Here is a 15894-nt window from a genome sequence, read left to right as displayed (position 1 = left end):
GTGGTGCATGTGGTGGTGCATGTGGTGGATGCGGTGGTGGTGGATGCGGTGGTGGTGCATGTGGTGGTGGAAGAAGTGGTGAATGTGGTGGTGAATGTGGTGGTTGTGGATGTGGTGGTGCAGGTGGTGGATGTAGTGGTGGATGCGGTGGTGGATGCGGTGGTGGTGGTGCATGTGGTGGATGCGGTGGTGGTGGTGCATGTGGTGGATGTAGTGGTGGTGGATGTGGTGGATGTAGTGGTGGTGGATGTGGTGGATGCGGTGGTGGTGCATGTGGTGGTGGAAGAAGTGGTGAATGTGGTGGTGAATGTGGTGGTGGTGGTGGATGTGGTGGTGGATGTGGTGGTGGATGCGGTGGTGGTGCATGTGGTGGATGTGGTGGTGGTGGAGGCGGTGGTGGTGGATGTGGTGGTGGATGTGGTGGTGGATGTGGTGGTGGTGGATGCGGTGGATGTGGTGGTGGTTATGGATGCAGTGGTGGTGGAAGTGTTGGATGTGGTGGTGGTGGATGCGGTGGATGTGGCAGTGGTGGTGGTGCATGTGGTGGTGGATGCGGTGGTGGTGCATGTGGTGGTGCATGTGGTGGATGCGGTGGTGGTGCATGTGGTGGTGGATGTGGTGGTGGTAGTGGATGTGGTGGTGGTAGTGGATGTGGTGGTGGTCGTGGATGCGGTGGTGCAGGTGGTTGATGTGGTGGTGGGGAATGTGGATGTGGTGGTGGATGTGGTGGTGGATGCGGTGGTGGTGCATGTGGTGGTGCATGTGGTGGTGCATGTGGTGGTGCATGTGGTGGTGGTGGTGGTGGTGGTGGAGGCGGTGGTGGAGGCGGTGGTGGAGGCGGTGGTGGAGGCGGTGGTGGAGGCGGTGGTGGAGGCGGTGGTGGAGGCGGTGGTGGTGGTGGAGGCGGTGGTGGTGGTGGAGGCGGTGGTGGTGGTGGATGCGGTGGTGGTGGTGGATGCGGTGGTGGATGCGGTGGTGGATGCGGTGGTGGATGTGGTGCTGGATGCGGTGGATGTGCTGGATGCGGTGGTGGTGCATGTGGTGGTGGATGTGGATGCAGTGGTGCATGTGGTGGATGCGGTGGTGGTGGATGCAGTGGTGGTGGATGCAGTGGCGGTGGATGCAGTGGATGTGGTGGTGGTGGGTGTGGTGGATGCGGTGGTGGATGCGGTGGTGGTGGATGTGGCGTTGGATGTCATGGTGGATGTGGAGGTGATGGTGGATGTGGTGGTAGATGCGGTGGATGTGGTGGTAGATGCAGTGGATGTGGTGGTGGATGCGGTGGATGTGGTGGTGGATGCGGTGGTGGTGGATGCGGTGGTGGTGGATGCGGTGGAGGTGGTTGTGGAGGTGGTTGTGGAGGTGGTTGTGGAGGTGGTTGTGGAGGTGGTTGTGGAGGTGGTTGTGGAGGTGGTTGTGGAGGTGGTTGTGGAGGTGGTTGTGGAGGTGGATGTGGTGGAGGTGGATGTGGTGGAGGTGGATGTGGTGGAGGTGGATGTGGATGCAGTGGCGGTGGATGCAGTGGCGGTGGATGCGGTGGCGGTGGATGCGGTGGATGTGGTGGTGGTGGATGTGGTGGATGCGGTGGTGGATGCGGTGGTGGTGGTTGTGGTGGTGGATGTGGCGTTGGATGCGGTGGTGGATATGGAGGTGATGGTGGATGTGGTGGTGGATGCGGTGGTGGTGGATGCGGTGGATGTGGTGGTGGATGTGGTGGTGGTGGATGTGGTGGATGTGGTGGTGGTGGATGTGGTGGATGTGGTGGTGGTGGATGTGGTGGATGTGGTTGTGGATGTGGTGGTGTATGTGGATGTGGATATAGCGCATACTTATGGCATGGCTAAAAAAATGCAAGCTGGTTCTGAGACGCTGCGGGCTTTTAACGACAGAGATGAAATCGGCAGCATTCCTGGATTTCTTAAAGTTTGTCGGGCTTTGCAGCACTCATGAGGCGGTTTTATACATTTTGGTTATCCATTCGTTGTGGGCAAGAGATGGGGAGATTACCAGTGATGGAGGGCGCAGACCTTTGCAGCTGTGAGCGCATTCAATTAATGAATGAAAAAAGAAAAGAAGATATGGCCGGCCGGCCATGAAACTGAAAGCATGGCCGGCCGGCTTGCAGCTGTGAGCGCATTCAATTAATGAAAAAAAGAAAAGACACCGCTGGCCGGCCGTGAAACTGAAAGCATGGCCGGCCGGCCGTGAAAAAGCCTTTAATGCAGCAGGGGGTAATTAGGGGAGGAGAATGGCTGGGCTGAGGCAGAGCGCAAAGCCTTTGATGCACCAGGGGGCGGAGCGGGAAGAGCTGCTGGCGGCACCAAGCTGATGATTTGATGCTGTGCACGTGCATTTTAACTAATTGCGCTTGCGCATTGAGTTAAAAGTACACATGCACTTCATCAAATCGCCAGTGTAGGTAAGCTCTGTTTAAGCCCCTATAGTCTCGCTTTGCTCAATGCGTATGCGCATCGACAGGCGAGACCTAAAAAGCATAGTATAACAAAACGTAGCATAATAAAACAAAGCGTAGGATAACATAACAAAACATAGCCCAACAAAACGTAGCCCAACAAAACGTAGCCCAACAAAACGTAGCCCAACAAAACGTAGCCCAACAAAACGTAGCCCAACAAAACGTAGCCCAACAAAACGTAGCCCAACAAAACGTAGCCCAACAAAACGTAGCCCAACAAAACGTAGCCCAACAAAACGTAGCCCAACAAAACGTAGCCCAACAAAACGTAGCCCAACAAAACGTAGCCCAACAAAACGTAGCCCAACAAAACGTAGCCCAACAAAACGTAGCCCAACAAAACGTAGCCCAACAAAACGTAGCCCAACAAAACGTAGCCCAACAAAACGTAGCCCAACAAAACGTAGCCCAACAAAACGTAGCCCAACAAAACGTAGCCCAACAAAACGTAGCCCAACAAAACGTAGCCCAACAAAACGTAGCCCAACAAAACGTAGCCCAACAAAACGTAGCCCAACAAAACGTAGCCCAACAAAACGTAGCCCAACAAAACGTAGCCCAACAAAACGTAGCCCAACAAAACGTAGCCCAACAAAACGTAGCCCAACAAAACGTAGCCCAACAAAACGTAGCCCAACAAAACGTAGCCCAACAAAACATAGCATAGCATACAGCATCACTCAGCACCACCACAGCATCACTCAGGGGCACCACAACATCACTATGCGCTACCACAGCATCACTGAACGCCACAGCATTACTCGTTCGCCATCACAACATCACTCAGTGCCACCACAGCATCAATCTGTGCAACCATTCAACAACAACTGGTTCAAATATGTTCTCTCAATGTTTCAAGCTTTATTTTATTACAAATGTAACAAAAAAATGTTAATATTTCACTTCTGTTATTGGATTTTCGTCACAATAAAATACACTGAACATAATCTTCACAAAAGTTATTTACAAAAGTTTAAGCTATTGCCATTAGAAATTATAATAGCTTTTATTTAAGTATTAATTAGTTAGAAAAATTAAAAGCCATTGTTATTTGTAATATCAATACATGTAAGTCACGTAAATACAACACATATTGCATTACAAATGCTATCGGTGTCACATTTGCGAAAGTTATAACTATCGGCATTGTAAATGACAAAGCTAATAATTTCGCTATTTTCAAAAACAAAACATAAATAAAAAATGTAATTTACAATACCAATAGCTCAAACTTTCCTAATGCGAGACCTATTGCATTGCAAATGCTTGTTTTCTTTGCATTGTAAGCAATTTATAGGGCAAAAACGCAGTGGCAGAATGCAAGGTTAAAAACCTGGAATGAGTGAGCTTTTCACGCGAGTCATGGAAAAGCCTTAGAGATCTGTTTACTGTATTCCTTGTACACTTTACTTTTGGGCTTATATCCTTGCTGTCGGAACCCGTTTCAGAGAGACACTGGGCAAGCAGGAGCTACTGGCCCCTTGGGGATTGAGGCCTTTTACCTCCAATAGCCTCATTGCCTGACCTCCTGTGGGTCCCGGGCAACTGGGCAAAGTACCCCTTGAGCTTTTTTCTCAGTGGTAGTGTGGGTCGATCAGGCAAGGGCTTCTTGGTGGGGGATCACAACTCAAACTACAATCAGAAGCAATACATGATTGTCCAGTTAGATACTTTCTTTTATTAAATAATTAGTATTTATATATGAACTCAAAGTGAAATACAGCATGCACAACCAATACACACAGATCCCTAAGGTCAGGGCTCTGGTTTTCAATAGGAGAGTACTACTTCTCTCTTACTAGTGGTCATGTTTATTCCCCATCCACTACAGGCGACATTCAGGTTAGGCCCCACTGGCAGTCCCAGTCTCAGGAGTCCCACTCTGATAAAAGTCAAAAGTGTATTGGAGCACTAGGTGGCAGAACTAGTTCCTGTGGTGCCTTCTTTCTCTGCGATTAGGGTTATCCGCTCCTGCGACGATGGTTTGACCAAAGTTTCTGCTGTTGGTGAGTAGCACCTAAAGCCCTGCTGGGACAGCCTATAGGCGTGCACAAAGTTTCCTCTGGTGAGATGGTACGCTCCTCTTAAACTTCCCACAGGTGCAGGGGTCGGTCGCTCCGGTACTGATCCTCAGTCGGGCCGCAGGCCCACATCGGTCACCACAGCGGCCTCACCCCATTAGGAGGACTTCCACTCGGTTGTCCTTTCCGGTGTCTCCACCTGGCATACATGGTCGCCAACCTTACTCTGCATACAGGCTACAGCCCGATCTGCACATTTGTAATCTTCACAGTGGCTCAACTTGGTAGTCAGGGTTTCTGACTTCCCACACGGACTGCAGCCCATTCGGCACAAAGGTGATGCTGACCACTGCGCCTCTGAACCTGCACATGAGCGGCGACCCAATTGGTGCAGCAGACTTCTCCTCACACCTTGCTACAGGGATCAACTTGCCAGGCTCCCCCACTGGGCCTCACTCCCTTCAGCGCTCTCCTCTTCCTCACCGGAGAGCACACTGGTCTTGGCAAGCAGGCAGGCACTGGTGCTCCATGGGCTGATGGTCTTGGATGTCCCTGGGTGATATCCCCTCACCCAGCTGAGAGACTGGCAGGCCTTAACCTTCAGCCCTGTTCACAGACAGAAATCTTGCAGAGCTTCTCATCCTTGCGCATCCCAATTGACTGCTTGTCAGTTGACAATTTTGTGGGCCTTGAGCACCCCTTCTAGTCCATCTCTGGACACCAAATGCAATTCAGGGTCTGCGTATTTGAAGTTTGTTTTGGGGTCTGCTCTTCTGCCTTACCCTGGTTCCAGAAAGTAGTCTGTCACAGTAGGTGAAACTTCAAATCTAATAGTCCCACAGTACAGGCTTTGGGAGTGACCAGAGGCTCACAAGTGGATGTCCAGCCACAGGGATATTTTCATAAAAAGGTTACTCTGGGGCCCCTAACCCTGCTCATTACGATGATCTTATCAGCCCCATCTCCTTGCTGAGATGTGCCCTGGCCCCTTACCAATAACCGCTCTCTGAATTAAGAGAACCCTTTAAAGTGTATTAAAGATCATGGCTGTTGTTCTCCAAGTGTGTGTCTCACTCAGCTCAAAGGAATGCAGCAATCCACATATCTCTCGGGAGAGGGGGGAATTCCTCTGCTTCCTTATGGCTCCTCCAGTCTGCCCTGGGACTCCAAAATTAACAAAGAAACTTCCATGCATGGTATCATTCAGAGGTGCACAACCAAACGGCACATGCGCTAATTACTAACTTGGTGTAGGCCAACGTTGAGTGAAGCACACAGCAGCAGAAAGTTACATTAGTGAGCCAGTAGGTCTCACTCCAGTGACAGATATAACAAACATCATCTGCGATGTTATGGTTAATGAACTGGGAGCGAATGACAGCACTTTACGGGAGCGCCTGAAGGGTTCTTACGGGAAGGGAGGGAGCGGGGAGATGACAGCAAGAGGGCACGAGGAGACGGGGGGGGGGGGGGGGGCAGTCAGGTGATGGTGCGAGAGAGCATGTACATACTGAATATTAGTATTGGGAAGAGTATTTTTAATAATTTATGCTCCAATGCATTTATGAAAAATTTGAAATGCAGTGTGTAAAATCTATTTGTGTATCGCCACTTTAAGTGCACAATCTTTTAGCTTGTCTCCCGACACAACACGTATTGTACAGCACTCTCCTTTACTAAGTTCCTTCTCTATATCAATATATACACATAGGCAAACATAATGAACTAAACTCGTTTCTACGTTATTTGGAGCCTTTCTTAAAGAGGTGACTATTATGCACAGTACACTAGTTGTTTGCTTGCTACACAAATATACAGTTATAAAGTTACGGTCCTAAGGTTTTCTTATTGTATAATACATACAGCGTGCTGCACATTCAAAGATTATCAGTTAAAAACGTGTAAAACATTTTCGCCACAGCTTTTGGTTCCTGTTGCCGCTCATGATTACACGCAGTATTTCTCTGGTGTGTTCACGTGCGTGCCACTGTCACCCCGCCTACATCAGGTGGAAGGTTCCCCCACAGGGTCTTGCCTCCCGGTCTCATAAGCCCGACTGCCACCGGTCAGCTCTCTACCAGGGGAGTGGAATGAGCTGGTCTGTCCACACAAACACTTCAATGGAGTGTAAAAATACACATTGAGCTAGTTTCAAAAAGCACCGCCTACCAAAGTGACGCTACAAGGAGCAACCTTGGAAAGGAGACTCCTGCCGCACCGGAAATGATTACCCAGCCTCTTACGGGCCGTGGTTTCCCTACGCAGACTGAATTTAGTAAACTGTGCTTTGTGCACCGTAGCTTTAGCTGGTCCTTTATGCTTAGGAGTCCGCTCGACAGCCACATTTAAAAACCTCTAAATAAACAATGCGTAGCTTCTCGTGCACGCCACAGCCCCCAAGAATTACAGCCACACGCACACACCACGGCCCCCAAGAATTACAGCCACACGCACACCACAGCCTCCAAGCATCCACACGCACACACCACAGCCTCCAAGCATTACAGCCACACACACACACCACAGCCTACAAACATTACAACCACACGCACACAGTACCCTGCAAACACAACCCAGCCACACACTCCCCACTGGCGAAGAGCAACAAGCCACAGATACTGTACACAACTCTTAACTCGTGAAACATCCCTGACTTGTGTACAGAAGTAATCACATGCTGGGAAAGGACACTCTGCCAATGCTCGCCGCACAAACACGCCCAAAAGACATATTTGCAACTGCACAGACCCCGCTAGAGTTTCCACCCGGGCCTGTAGAGTTACACACACACACAAGTCAGGGAACGGCAATCAAAAATGGCAACTTCACGCACTCCAATGCCACTGGGAAAAGAGCAGACACTACAACACACGACCCCTCCCCCACCCATCACTACCACCACCTCAAAATCACCAGACATGGAAGAGCAGTGACGGAGTCCGGCGGCCCCCACGACACACCCACCCCGAGTTCCAATCTTACCCAGGCACTCTCCCATGGTGGCCAGAAGTTAGGCCCCCCCAGGGGGATGCTGGCAGGGGGTTGGAGGCCAGGGAAGTGAACCCAGCCCCACCCGCCTGACTCACAGCCACGTCGAGCTGACCCCACCCTGAAAAGTACGGCACCACACCCAGGAGGAGGAGGGGCGGGGAGGGCAGAGGGGGGGCGAGGGAGGGGCCGCTCAGAGAGGGAGAGGGGGAGGGAGGAAAATAAGTGAAGAGAAGGGAGATGCATGAAAGAAAGTATAGCAAGAAGACTGGGACCAGGCGGCCGAAGGGGGCAGTAAAGTCGGGCAGAAGGAGGGTAAGAGTGAGGAAAAGGGTGCGGCCAGGAAACGAAGAGGGAGGGAGTGGGTGGGTGAGAAGGACAGGGAAGGGAGGTAAAGGAGAGGGAGAGGAGAAAGTAGAAGAGGGAAGAAGAGAAAACAAGAGGGAAGCGCTCCACACCACCATGTTTCTCTGAGGTCATGCAGAAATGCCTTGGAGAAACGCCCCGTCATTTTCGGATCCGGGGGCGTGTTTTTCTTTCTCTCCTCTTCCCATTGGCTGGAATGTAAAATTCCAGCCAATGGAAGAGAAGAGAAAGAAACTAAAAAACACACCCCAAACCCAAAAAGACGGGGCTTAAATGGACAGACGCCCCTCTCCTCCAATGGCTGGCCTCCGTTTAGGAAGCCAGCCAATGGAGAAGAGGGGCGGGTTTAAGCCCCACACTAAGAAACATAAGAACTCGCCGGCGAGAGTACGCAAGCGTAGCCTGCGAAGGCCGAGACCTACAAAGGCCTGTTCACCTCTATTAATCACTAGATGGTATGCTGCCACCATGGCACTTGTGCTACTTAACTCCTGGCAAATGCAGTATCCTTTCACCACTATGAGGGTAGCTCTTAGGGCACCCCTCCTAATCCAACAAAACCGCAATCCGTGAGACGGACCTGTGTCCGGATGCACATGCATGATCTATGTTCTCTTTTGACAACAAAAATTTGCACTAAGGATTCAGCGATAGCTGCTGTTGGGCCACTCATGGCAGGGGGACCTGTACGTCAACAAGTGAAGGGATTTACCATCTCAACACTTACCTTCTGCCCTTTACTCTTGAAGCCTTAGCTATTTCTGTTCACTTTAAGATTTGGAGTGCAGTTCAATTGTTGGAGACAATGAAACTAGCAAGAGTTGAAATAAGTATAAGAAACTGTATCTGTCTAAAGTTACTAGATAACTGTGTCACCAGTTTTGCAGTGCTCCAGTCCCTGACTTTATTTTACATGTTGTTCTTTTCATGTGTTTAACTTAAACTGGGCCAGCTAAATTGACGCAGAACTACAGTGCTCAAAATGCACTGGGTTGCTTAACGAGTACCAGGACAGTGGCATTGTGTTCTTAGTGACAAGCAGTCACCTCTTACCTTTCTTTCTAGCACGCTGTTTCTCCTCATGGTATCCCGTATGCCCTTAAGAGCCCCCTTCAGAACCTTCATCTACGAGGCTATCTATGATCTTCTCAAAGTCAGCTCCGCTTCCCGTAGTTGTCTTTTTAGGTCTTGGCTACAGGCCACTTTTAGCTGTCTGTTTTCCAAAGACCTCTTGTGAACCTTTCTAAAAACTTGCAGTGGGTTCACGCCAGTCCACTGCTTAGCATGGGTTGGCTTTCTTGTCAACCCCATTTACTTGCTTTTCGTTCAGTTTTTTCTTTGTCTTGTTTCTCCTTCCCATGGACCATAGCTTCCATACCATCCTTTTGATTGGGTGACTTGTGTCTTTCCAATGCTCGCATTCAGGAACCTGCAAATAACAAGACGGCATGTGTTTTCTTGCATATTTCTTCATGCTGCTACCACTCTCAAATACCACCCTCCTGCTTTTACCATGGTGTTCCCTTCTCCCCGAACCTCCAGCTCATCCATTACTTTCTCCAACCTGTCTTTTCTTTGTTTTTAATAAATATCTTTTTCCTTTCTTTATAATTGCTTCCCTCATGGTCACTTCTCCCACACCTGCTCCCTACCTCTCATCTCGGTCCTTTTTTTAAAAACAATGTACAACTTTTTTGGAGGGCCCAACAGCTGGCATTTGTGGCTTGATTACTCTGTTTTTGAAATGTTTAAATTCATATGTATATTTTTAAATATACCATTGCCTATGGTGTCTGCCATCTTGGAACGCTGAATAAAAAAAAAGAAAGCCAGTGACGGTTCATGCCATATGCAAACACAATTCTCGTGATTTATGCGTGCATGTGCACACAGCATCATTTTAAGCTGCAGTGGCATGTGCCAGAATGCATGCATGGCATTGCATTGCATTGCACTGCAAAGTATCAGCTAAAAACAACTGGAAAAGCCAATAGGCTGAAAAGATGATCCCTAATGGCTTTGACAGTGCTTGTTTTTTTGTGTGTGTAGATTTGCTATCTCTGTTTCAGGCTTTTCTCATCCTCTGCCGGCCACTGCTATTCCCATTCGAATGTTTCTCAGTGTGTGTAACCCTCTATACAATGTCTACGCTCCAGACTAAGGGTGGCAAAATATTTTTTTGTCAAAAACTGGCACTGGGTAAATTTTTTTCATTTGTCCTAGATCTTCAACAAGGTATTTAAAGTTCTCGGGCAACGTGTAGCAGGTCGAAGGTTCAGCAAAGTTCAAAACTTGCAGGACCAAAAAAAAAATACAAAATAAAAAAATCTCAATGCTTAAGTAGCTAATTAAGTATGTTCTGTTCTTTTCATGGAAAAACACACAAAGGCTGTAGTCCAGTATTTCACCTACTATTTTACATACAATTTCAGTGGATGAAAAAATACTTTTCCCACTTACTGACCCAAATTTAATGTTATACTAAAACACATTGAGGGTCATATCTGTCAGAGGCCCTCTAATGTAGTCTCTGGGCTCTGGGAACATTTGGAAAGCACTCTGCCTTTTCACTTCATACCTTTTGATCTCATCAGAACCTCTTGATGGCAATGTGTGGCTATATATACCCATTATGTATCTATATATATATTCTGCTTAGAGTGAAATATGGTGTTTATTACCATTCTTGAATATGTGGTATAGCCATAGCTTGAGAGAAACGATGATTTAAGTGGGTCATGATGGCTGCAAAACCTAACTCTGGAAACAGATTTGAGAATCAAAAGGCCTCCTAGCAAGCATTCTCATGAGTGGTTCCTGTATTGTGTGCATAAAAATATAAAAACACATTTATTTAGAATTAGACCAGGGGTCTTCAGACTGGGGCGGGGCCTCAAATGATCTGGGGAGGGGGGGAAAGGGGGGGGATGGGGGCGGCGCCAGGCTCTGGCCAAAAGAAGCATTACGCTGATAACAGTGCTTTATTTGAAGTGTTGAAAACATTGGTGGCAGTAAGTTGCTCTTTAATGGGCCATCACTAACCTCTCCCCTGCCCAGCTTTCCCCCTCCCCCACGTGGGTGGAGAGGGTGAGTAGGGGGGCACAGCATTAAAATGTTTTAAGACCACTGGTTTGGACTATTTTGGGAGTAATCAAATTATTGACTTCCCTCTAGTATTAGATGTGGCAGACAGGATTTATTGTGTATATATATTGTATACTTGACTTATGGTTTTTTGCAAAAGCCGAATAAAGTTGTTGTTGTTGACAAGCCCTCCCACTGAATGCTGTCTCTTGGCCTTATCCTTTGTGTCCCTACAGTCCACCTTTTAAGAACCTACTTTGATGAAGCTTCATCTCTTGCCCGCCTTCTAATTGACCAACAAGTTGGATGCACCTAATTTTGTACAAATGTTGTCTCTATTGCTTATTTACCCTTTACCCTTTTACTTTCTCTTCACTCCCTCTTTTCACACTCACTTTTATATTTGCTATATCTCATGCACACTGCTACTAACTGATTCTGAAGTTCGGTGCGCCTGGTTTAGATGTAGTTGTTTACTCCTTTTTTAGGTCGAGCGACCTATCTCAATGCGCATGCGCATTGAGCAGGAGCGAGATATATAGGGGCTTATCGAGAGTTTACCTAACTGGCGATTTGATGCTGTGCCCGTGCGCTTTTAGGTCAATGCGCAAGCGCATTGACCTAAAATGCGCGTGCACATCATCAAATCACCAGTCAATCACCAGCAGCACTCCTCCCACACCTTTGAAGTGAAGCTTAGCTTCACTTCAAAGGCCCCTGCTGCTTCACACCCTCATGCCGCTCCCCCCGCTCCGCCCCCTCCCCTGCCCGCCGTGTCGCATTTCTCCTCCCCACAGCAATGCCCTCCGCCGGCCGTACTTTCACTTTGACGGCCGCAGGCCGTCTCTCGTATTTCTCCTCCCCCCTCCTCTTTCTCTAGACTCTCTCTCATCCTCACATTTCCTCTTACTGTCCCTCACGCACTCTTTCTTTGTCACCCCTCAATCTCTCGACGTCTGTGTGTTCCCCTCTCCTCTTCCCGCATCTTCGCTCTCAACTCTCTTTCGCACACACACCACAATTATCTTTCTTTTTCCTGTGACCCTCTCTTCCTCTCCTGGGTCCTTTCTGTGCCTCTCCGTCTATTACTCTTTGTCCCTTCCGTTGTCACCCACACTGTCTCTTCACCTCTCTCTCCCACACCGCTCTCATTGATCTACTCACTCTCGTCTCTATTGCTCTCCCACCCTAAACAGTCCCCTTCCACTCACTCCCTCGCTTTCCTGCCCTCACCGCCGCCTTACCTCTCGATGTTGCGTGTTCGAGATAGACTAGAGGAACATTAAAATAATTCTATAATAATTTGTAAAAAAATAACTATAAAAGTGAAACACGAACGAACTCAAAAGTAAAAACAAGCATTGGCATAGCCAATAGGTCTCGCTTTTGGGCCCTTCTAAGCATTTAGTTATGCACCACAATGTCCTTGGTGCAACAACATTAACTGTTGTGTGGCTAAAAACTTATAAGGTCCCAAAAGCGAGACCTATTGGCTATGCCAATGCTTGTGTAAACATTCCACGCATATGTGTTTAATTCTACAGCTTGCCTATGCCACCTATTTTAGTTTGCTACATATGAATTCTAAAATAATATAAATAAAATGGTAATAAATAGCATATTACACTTGGCGGATCTGCATGTGTGGTTTATGCCAGACTTGGTGTATTATGTGTAGTAGGTATAGAGAAAGATGTAACCATAATAATAGGGTTAAATATGTGCAGGATGATAAAACCACATTGACTGTGCCGTATGAACACGGACCCATGTGGTTTGTTGGTAAAGTGAGTGTGGAATTGAATCTGTGATTCATAACCTTTGTTTTCTCTAGTCAGTGACAGTGTACTTTGGTAATAACAGGGAATGTGACCTTTGTAATAGATGCATGAATCTATCTATAAGACGTGTTATTGGGCCATGATGATTATCTGTGCCAAAAAACGGGCCTACTGCAACCAGATCTCATATTGCTCAACTTTTCATGTTCATGCATGCTACTGCTAAGTAAATTGTCGCCACACAAGCGCCTGTGCTTGCCCAGTATTACCTTTCAAAGGAAATACACATTTAGTGACATTTCTAGAATCAGTTTCTCTATGTTGTGATGCCCCAGCAGAAAATGTGTTAGCACAATTTTTTGTAAACCAGTCTTCACCCTTGTATGCTGCTATCTTCCAATATTAACTTTTATAAGTCTCACAGCACGACCACATAGAAGGTAAAGGGTGGCACCTCCTTGTTGAGGTATCTGCTGTTATCCTTTTTAAAATATCTATTAAGTATTGTTAAAGGCAATAGAGATGCCTTTCAGACCTAATGACTCTACCAGTGCCTTTTATTCGTGCTGTACAACCGCGGTTCTTACCCTTTTGACTTATTTGGGCTCCCACTTAACCATTTCTGGTACCTGGGGACCCCCAGTGATCATTATTGAAATCCGGGGATCCCAACGGACCCGTTTACTGAAATTGGGGTACCCCAGCCTAAGTGTTTTCGATGATCTATCTGCGAAACAATACACAAAAAATACAGAAACAAGCATTTATCAAACAAGTACAGAAATTATGAAATATTTTATTTAATTCACAAGCAAATTGAAAACAAAATCTACATTTTAATTATAATTGGAATGTTGGAGCTTTTCTAAATCTAATTGAGGCCACTCATCACCCATCTTATATTTTTTACCCTGCGCTTGCTCTGCTCCGAAAAATCTTTCTGGGGATACACACTAAAATTTTAGGCTCCAATTGCAAATTACTTCACATTTTACAGAACGTTTGAATTTTTACTCGGGGGTCCCCAAACCACAAGTTAAGAACCACCGCTGGACAGCGTCAAGAAAAGGAGAGAAATTAAAGGCGCAATTATGCAACTGTGTCATTTTGTATGAAAGCTCATGGGTCATTCTGCAAGTGCACTTTCAAAATGTGTCTCTCTTGATTTGAAAGGTAAAGAAATAAAAAAAAGTAGTGAGAATATAAACCTAATTAAAATGTACAACTTAAGGGTTGGTGAGGGGAATGTGAGAGCAATATATGCCCCAAGATGGCCTTGTGTTGAAGATGTTAGTACAAGAAAAAGTTTTTCTCTAGAATGTGTCCTGTTTCAGTTATTCTGTAGACACATAGATTGTCATTCCCTTTGTGGCACTCTACTGTCCAATCGTGAAATGAACTTTATAAATCAGCAATGGCAAAGCCAGTAGCTCAGGCCTTTGGCACTTATTGGGGTTGTCAATGGATTTTTGCCATGCCGCACAGCACCGCTAAAGAATAAAAAAATTTAAAAAACTGGGAAAAAAACTTTACACAGAAGGTCGCATTATTTTTTGTAGATGTGTGTATCGAATAAGAAGCAAGCAAATAAGTGATAATGAGGCCAACCTTTTGTAAATAATGGGGGGGGGCTCTAAGCCAGGATCTATTGTATGTGTTGTAAGGGGGCTCTAAGCCCACAGTAAGGGGGCACAATCTCACAACAGACTGCTCACACACTGTCTTAGGCGAGACGTAAACATGATAATAGTACTAACAAAATGAATAGTTTTCTCATATCCCGTGTGTGCAGTTTCTCACTGTATGCCTTTCTCTCCTGGCTCTGAACTGAAGCTGCAGCCATGGGAAAATCTAAGCAAATTGGGAACCACAACAGTGACAAAAAGAAAAGCATTGCGAAGCTGTGGAAAACGAAGCGCCGAACAAAGGACTTGGACCAGATCCACCATGACATGAGCCCAGACAATGCGCGAAAGCTGCTGAACCAAGCGGTGGACTTCGACATGGTGGGCAATGCCCAAAACTACTGTCTACACTGCGCGTGAGTAAGCACTGCGGCTTAGGATGTGCTTACATGAGCACTTATGTCAGCTCCCTGTGACTGCAACTGTTATGGCCTGAAGTAGAGAGCAAGTGGGGCTGTAAACCAGGCACCTGAGTGTGGGGGGCATGACTTGCAAATAGACTGATAATTGAACCAAGATCTGAACTAGAACGATACTGGCCAAACTGCTTGTGTGAGTGCAACGGTGTGGCTGTGCACTACAACTTGCTTTATTGCCTGCACTGCGAGTACTGCTGCCTGTGAGTGATGTGCTGCTTTCTGTGCCGCAGTGACCACTCGTTGATGAGATGCGTATAGCTGGAGCATTGGCATACCTGGTTTACTACTGTGTGCTGATATCTCAGTGACTCAACGCAAAGGTATCCACTCCCCTAGTAGTGGAATCTCTGCAGTTCTGCTTGTGTTTAGTGTTGTTTGATTTGCTAGGGCAATGGGGGCTGATGGTTGACTTGGAAGATGAGTGGAAAAATTGGTCTGAGAATATTTTCTGGTTACTGAAATAGATGTAGTCTTGAAATATGGTGAGGAGGCTTTGAGATTCATGGGTACCGATTAGAGAGAAGTTCTGTGAGCTAATACTTTCATTCACCAAGCGAGAGTGGCATGTGTATAAAGAGTGAAAAACGAAAGGTAAAGGGCATTGATGCTAATACAGGGAGTGATTGACTATCCAAAGCAAACATGGCTGTGAGTGGGTAAAAGGACAAACGTTTGACTTACTCTGTTATGTTATGTTATGTTAAATTGATTTGTAGAGCGCGACTAACACCATTAGGTTTCTTGGCGCTGTGCTGGAGCGTGGTGAGAAGGATGTGAGACGGAATCTAAAGATAAGAGGTGGTGAAGAGGAAGGTTTTGAGGAGTGATCTGAAACCAGAATATGAGGGTGCAAGTCTGAGAGAGAGTGGGAGGGAGTTCCAGAGGGATGGAGCCAGAAGAGAGAACCTCAGGCCCCCATGTTTTTTCCTCTTGAACCTGGGAACGGATAACAGGGCCATTTGGGATGATCGTAAATTGCGGGACGGAGTATAAGGATGGAGAAGGGAAGAGATAAAGGAGGGGCCTTGACCAGATACAATGATCCTGTATTCCATAAACAAAGCTCTGTATTCT

The 15894-nt window shown here is 47.0% G+C and overlaps 1 protein-coding gene across 3 annotated transcripts in view; it reads left to right on the top strand.

Moving 5' to 3' along the window:
• The window catches only part of ZNF593 (zinc finger protein 593), a 67754-nt gene that overhangs the window by 14452 nt on the left and 37408 nt on the right, over nt 1–15894 (top strand). For all 3 annotated transcript variants that reach the window (XM_078682678.1, XM_078682676.1, XM_078682677.1), the window contains exon 2: nt 14550–14757. In XM_078682678.1, the coding sequence (XP_078538804.1) occupies nt 14558–14757 (200 nt within the window). In that variant the 5' untranslated portion in view covers nt 14550–14557. The remainder of the gene's footprint in view (nt 1–14549; nt 14758–15894) is intronic.

The sequence above is a fragment of the Lissotriton helveticus genome, chromosome 3_1 (genome assembly GCF_964261635.1).
Source record: "Lissotriton helveticus chromosome 3_1, aLisHel1.1, whole genome shotgun sequence".
NCBI classification, from domain to species: Eukaryota; Metazoa; Chordata; class Amphibia; order Caudata; family Salamandridae; genus Lissotriton; species Lissotriton helveticus.
This window is presented reverse-complemented; position numbering and strand designations above follow the sequence as displayed.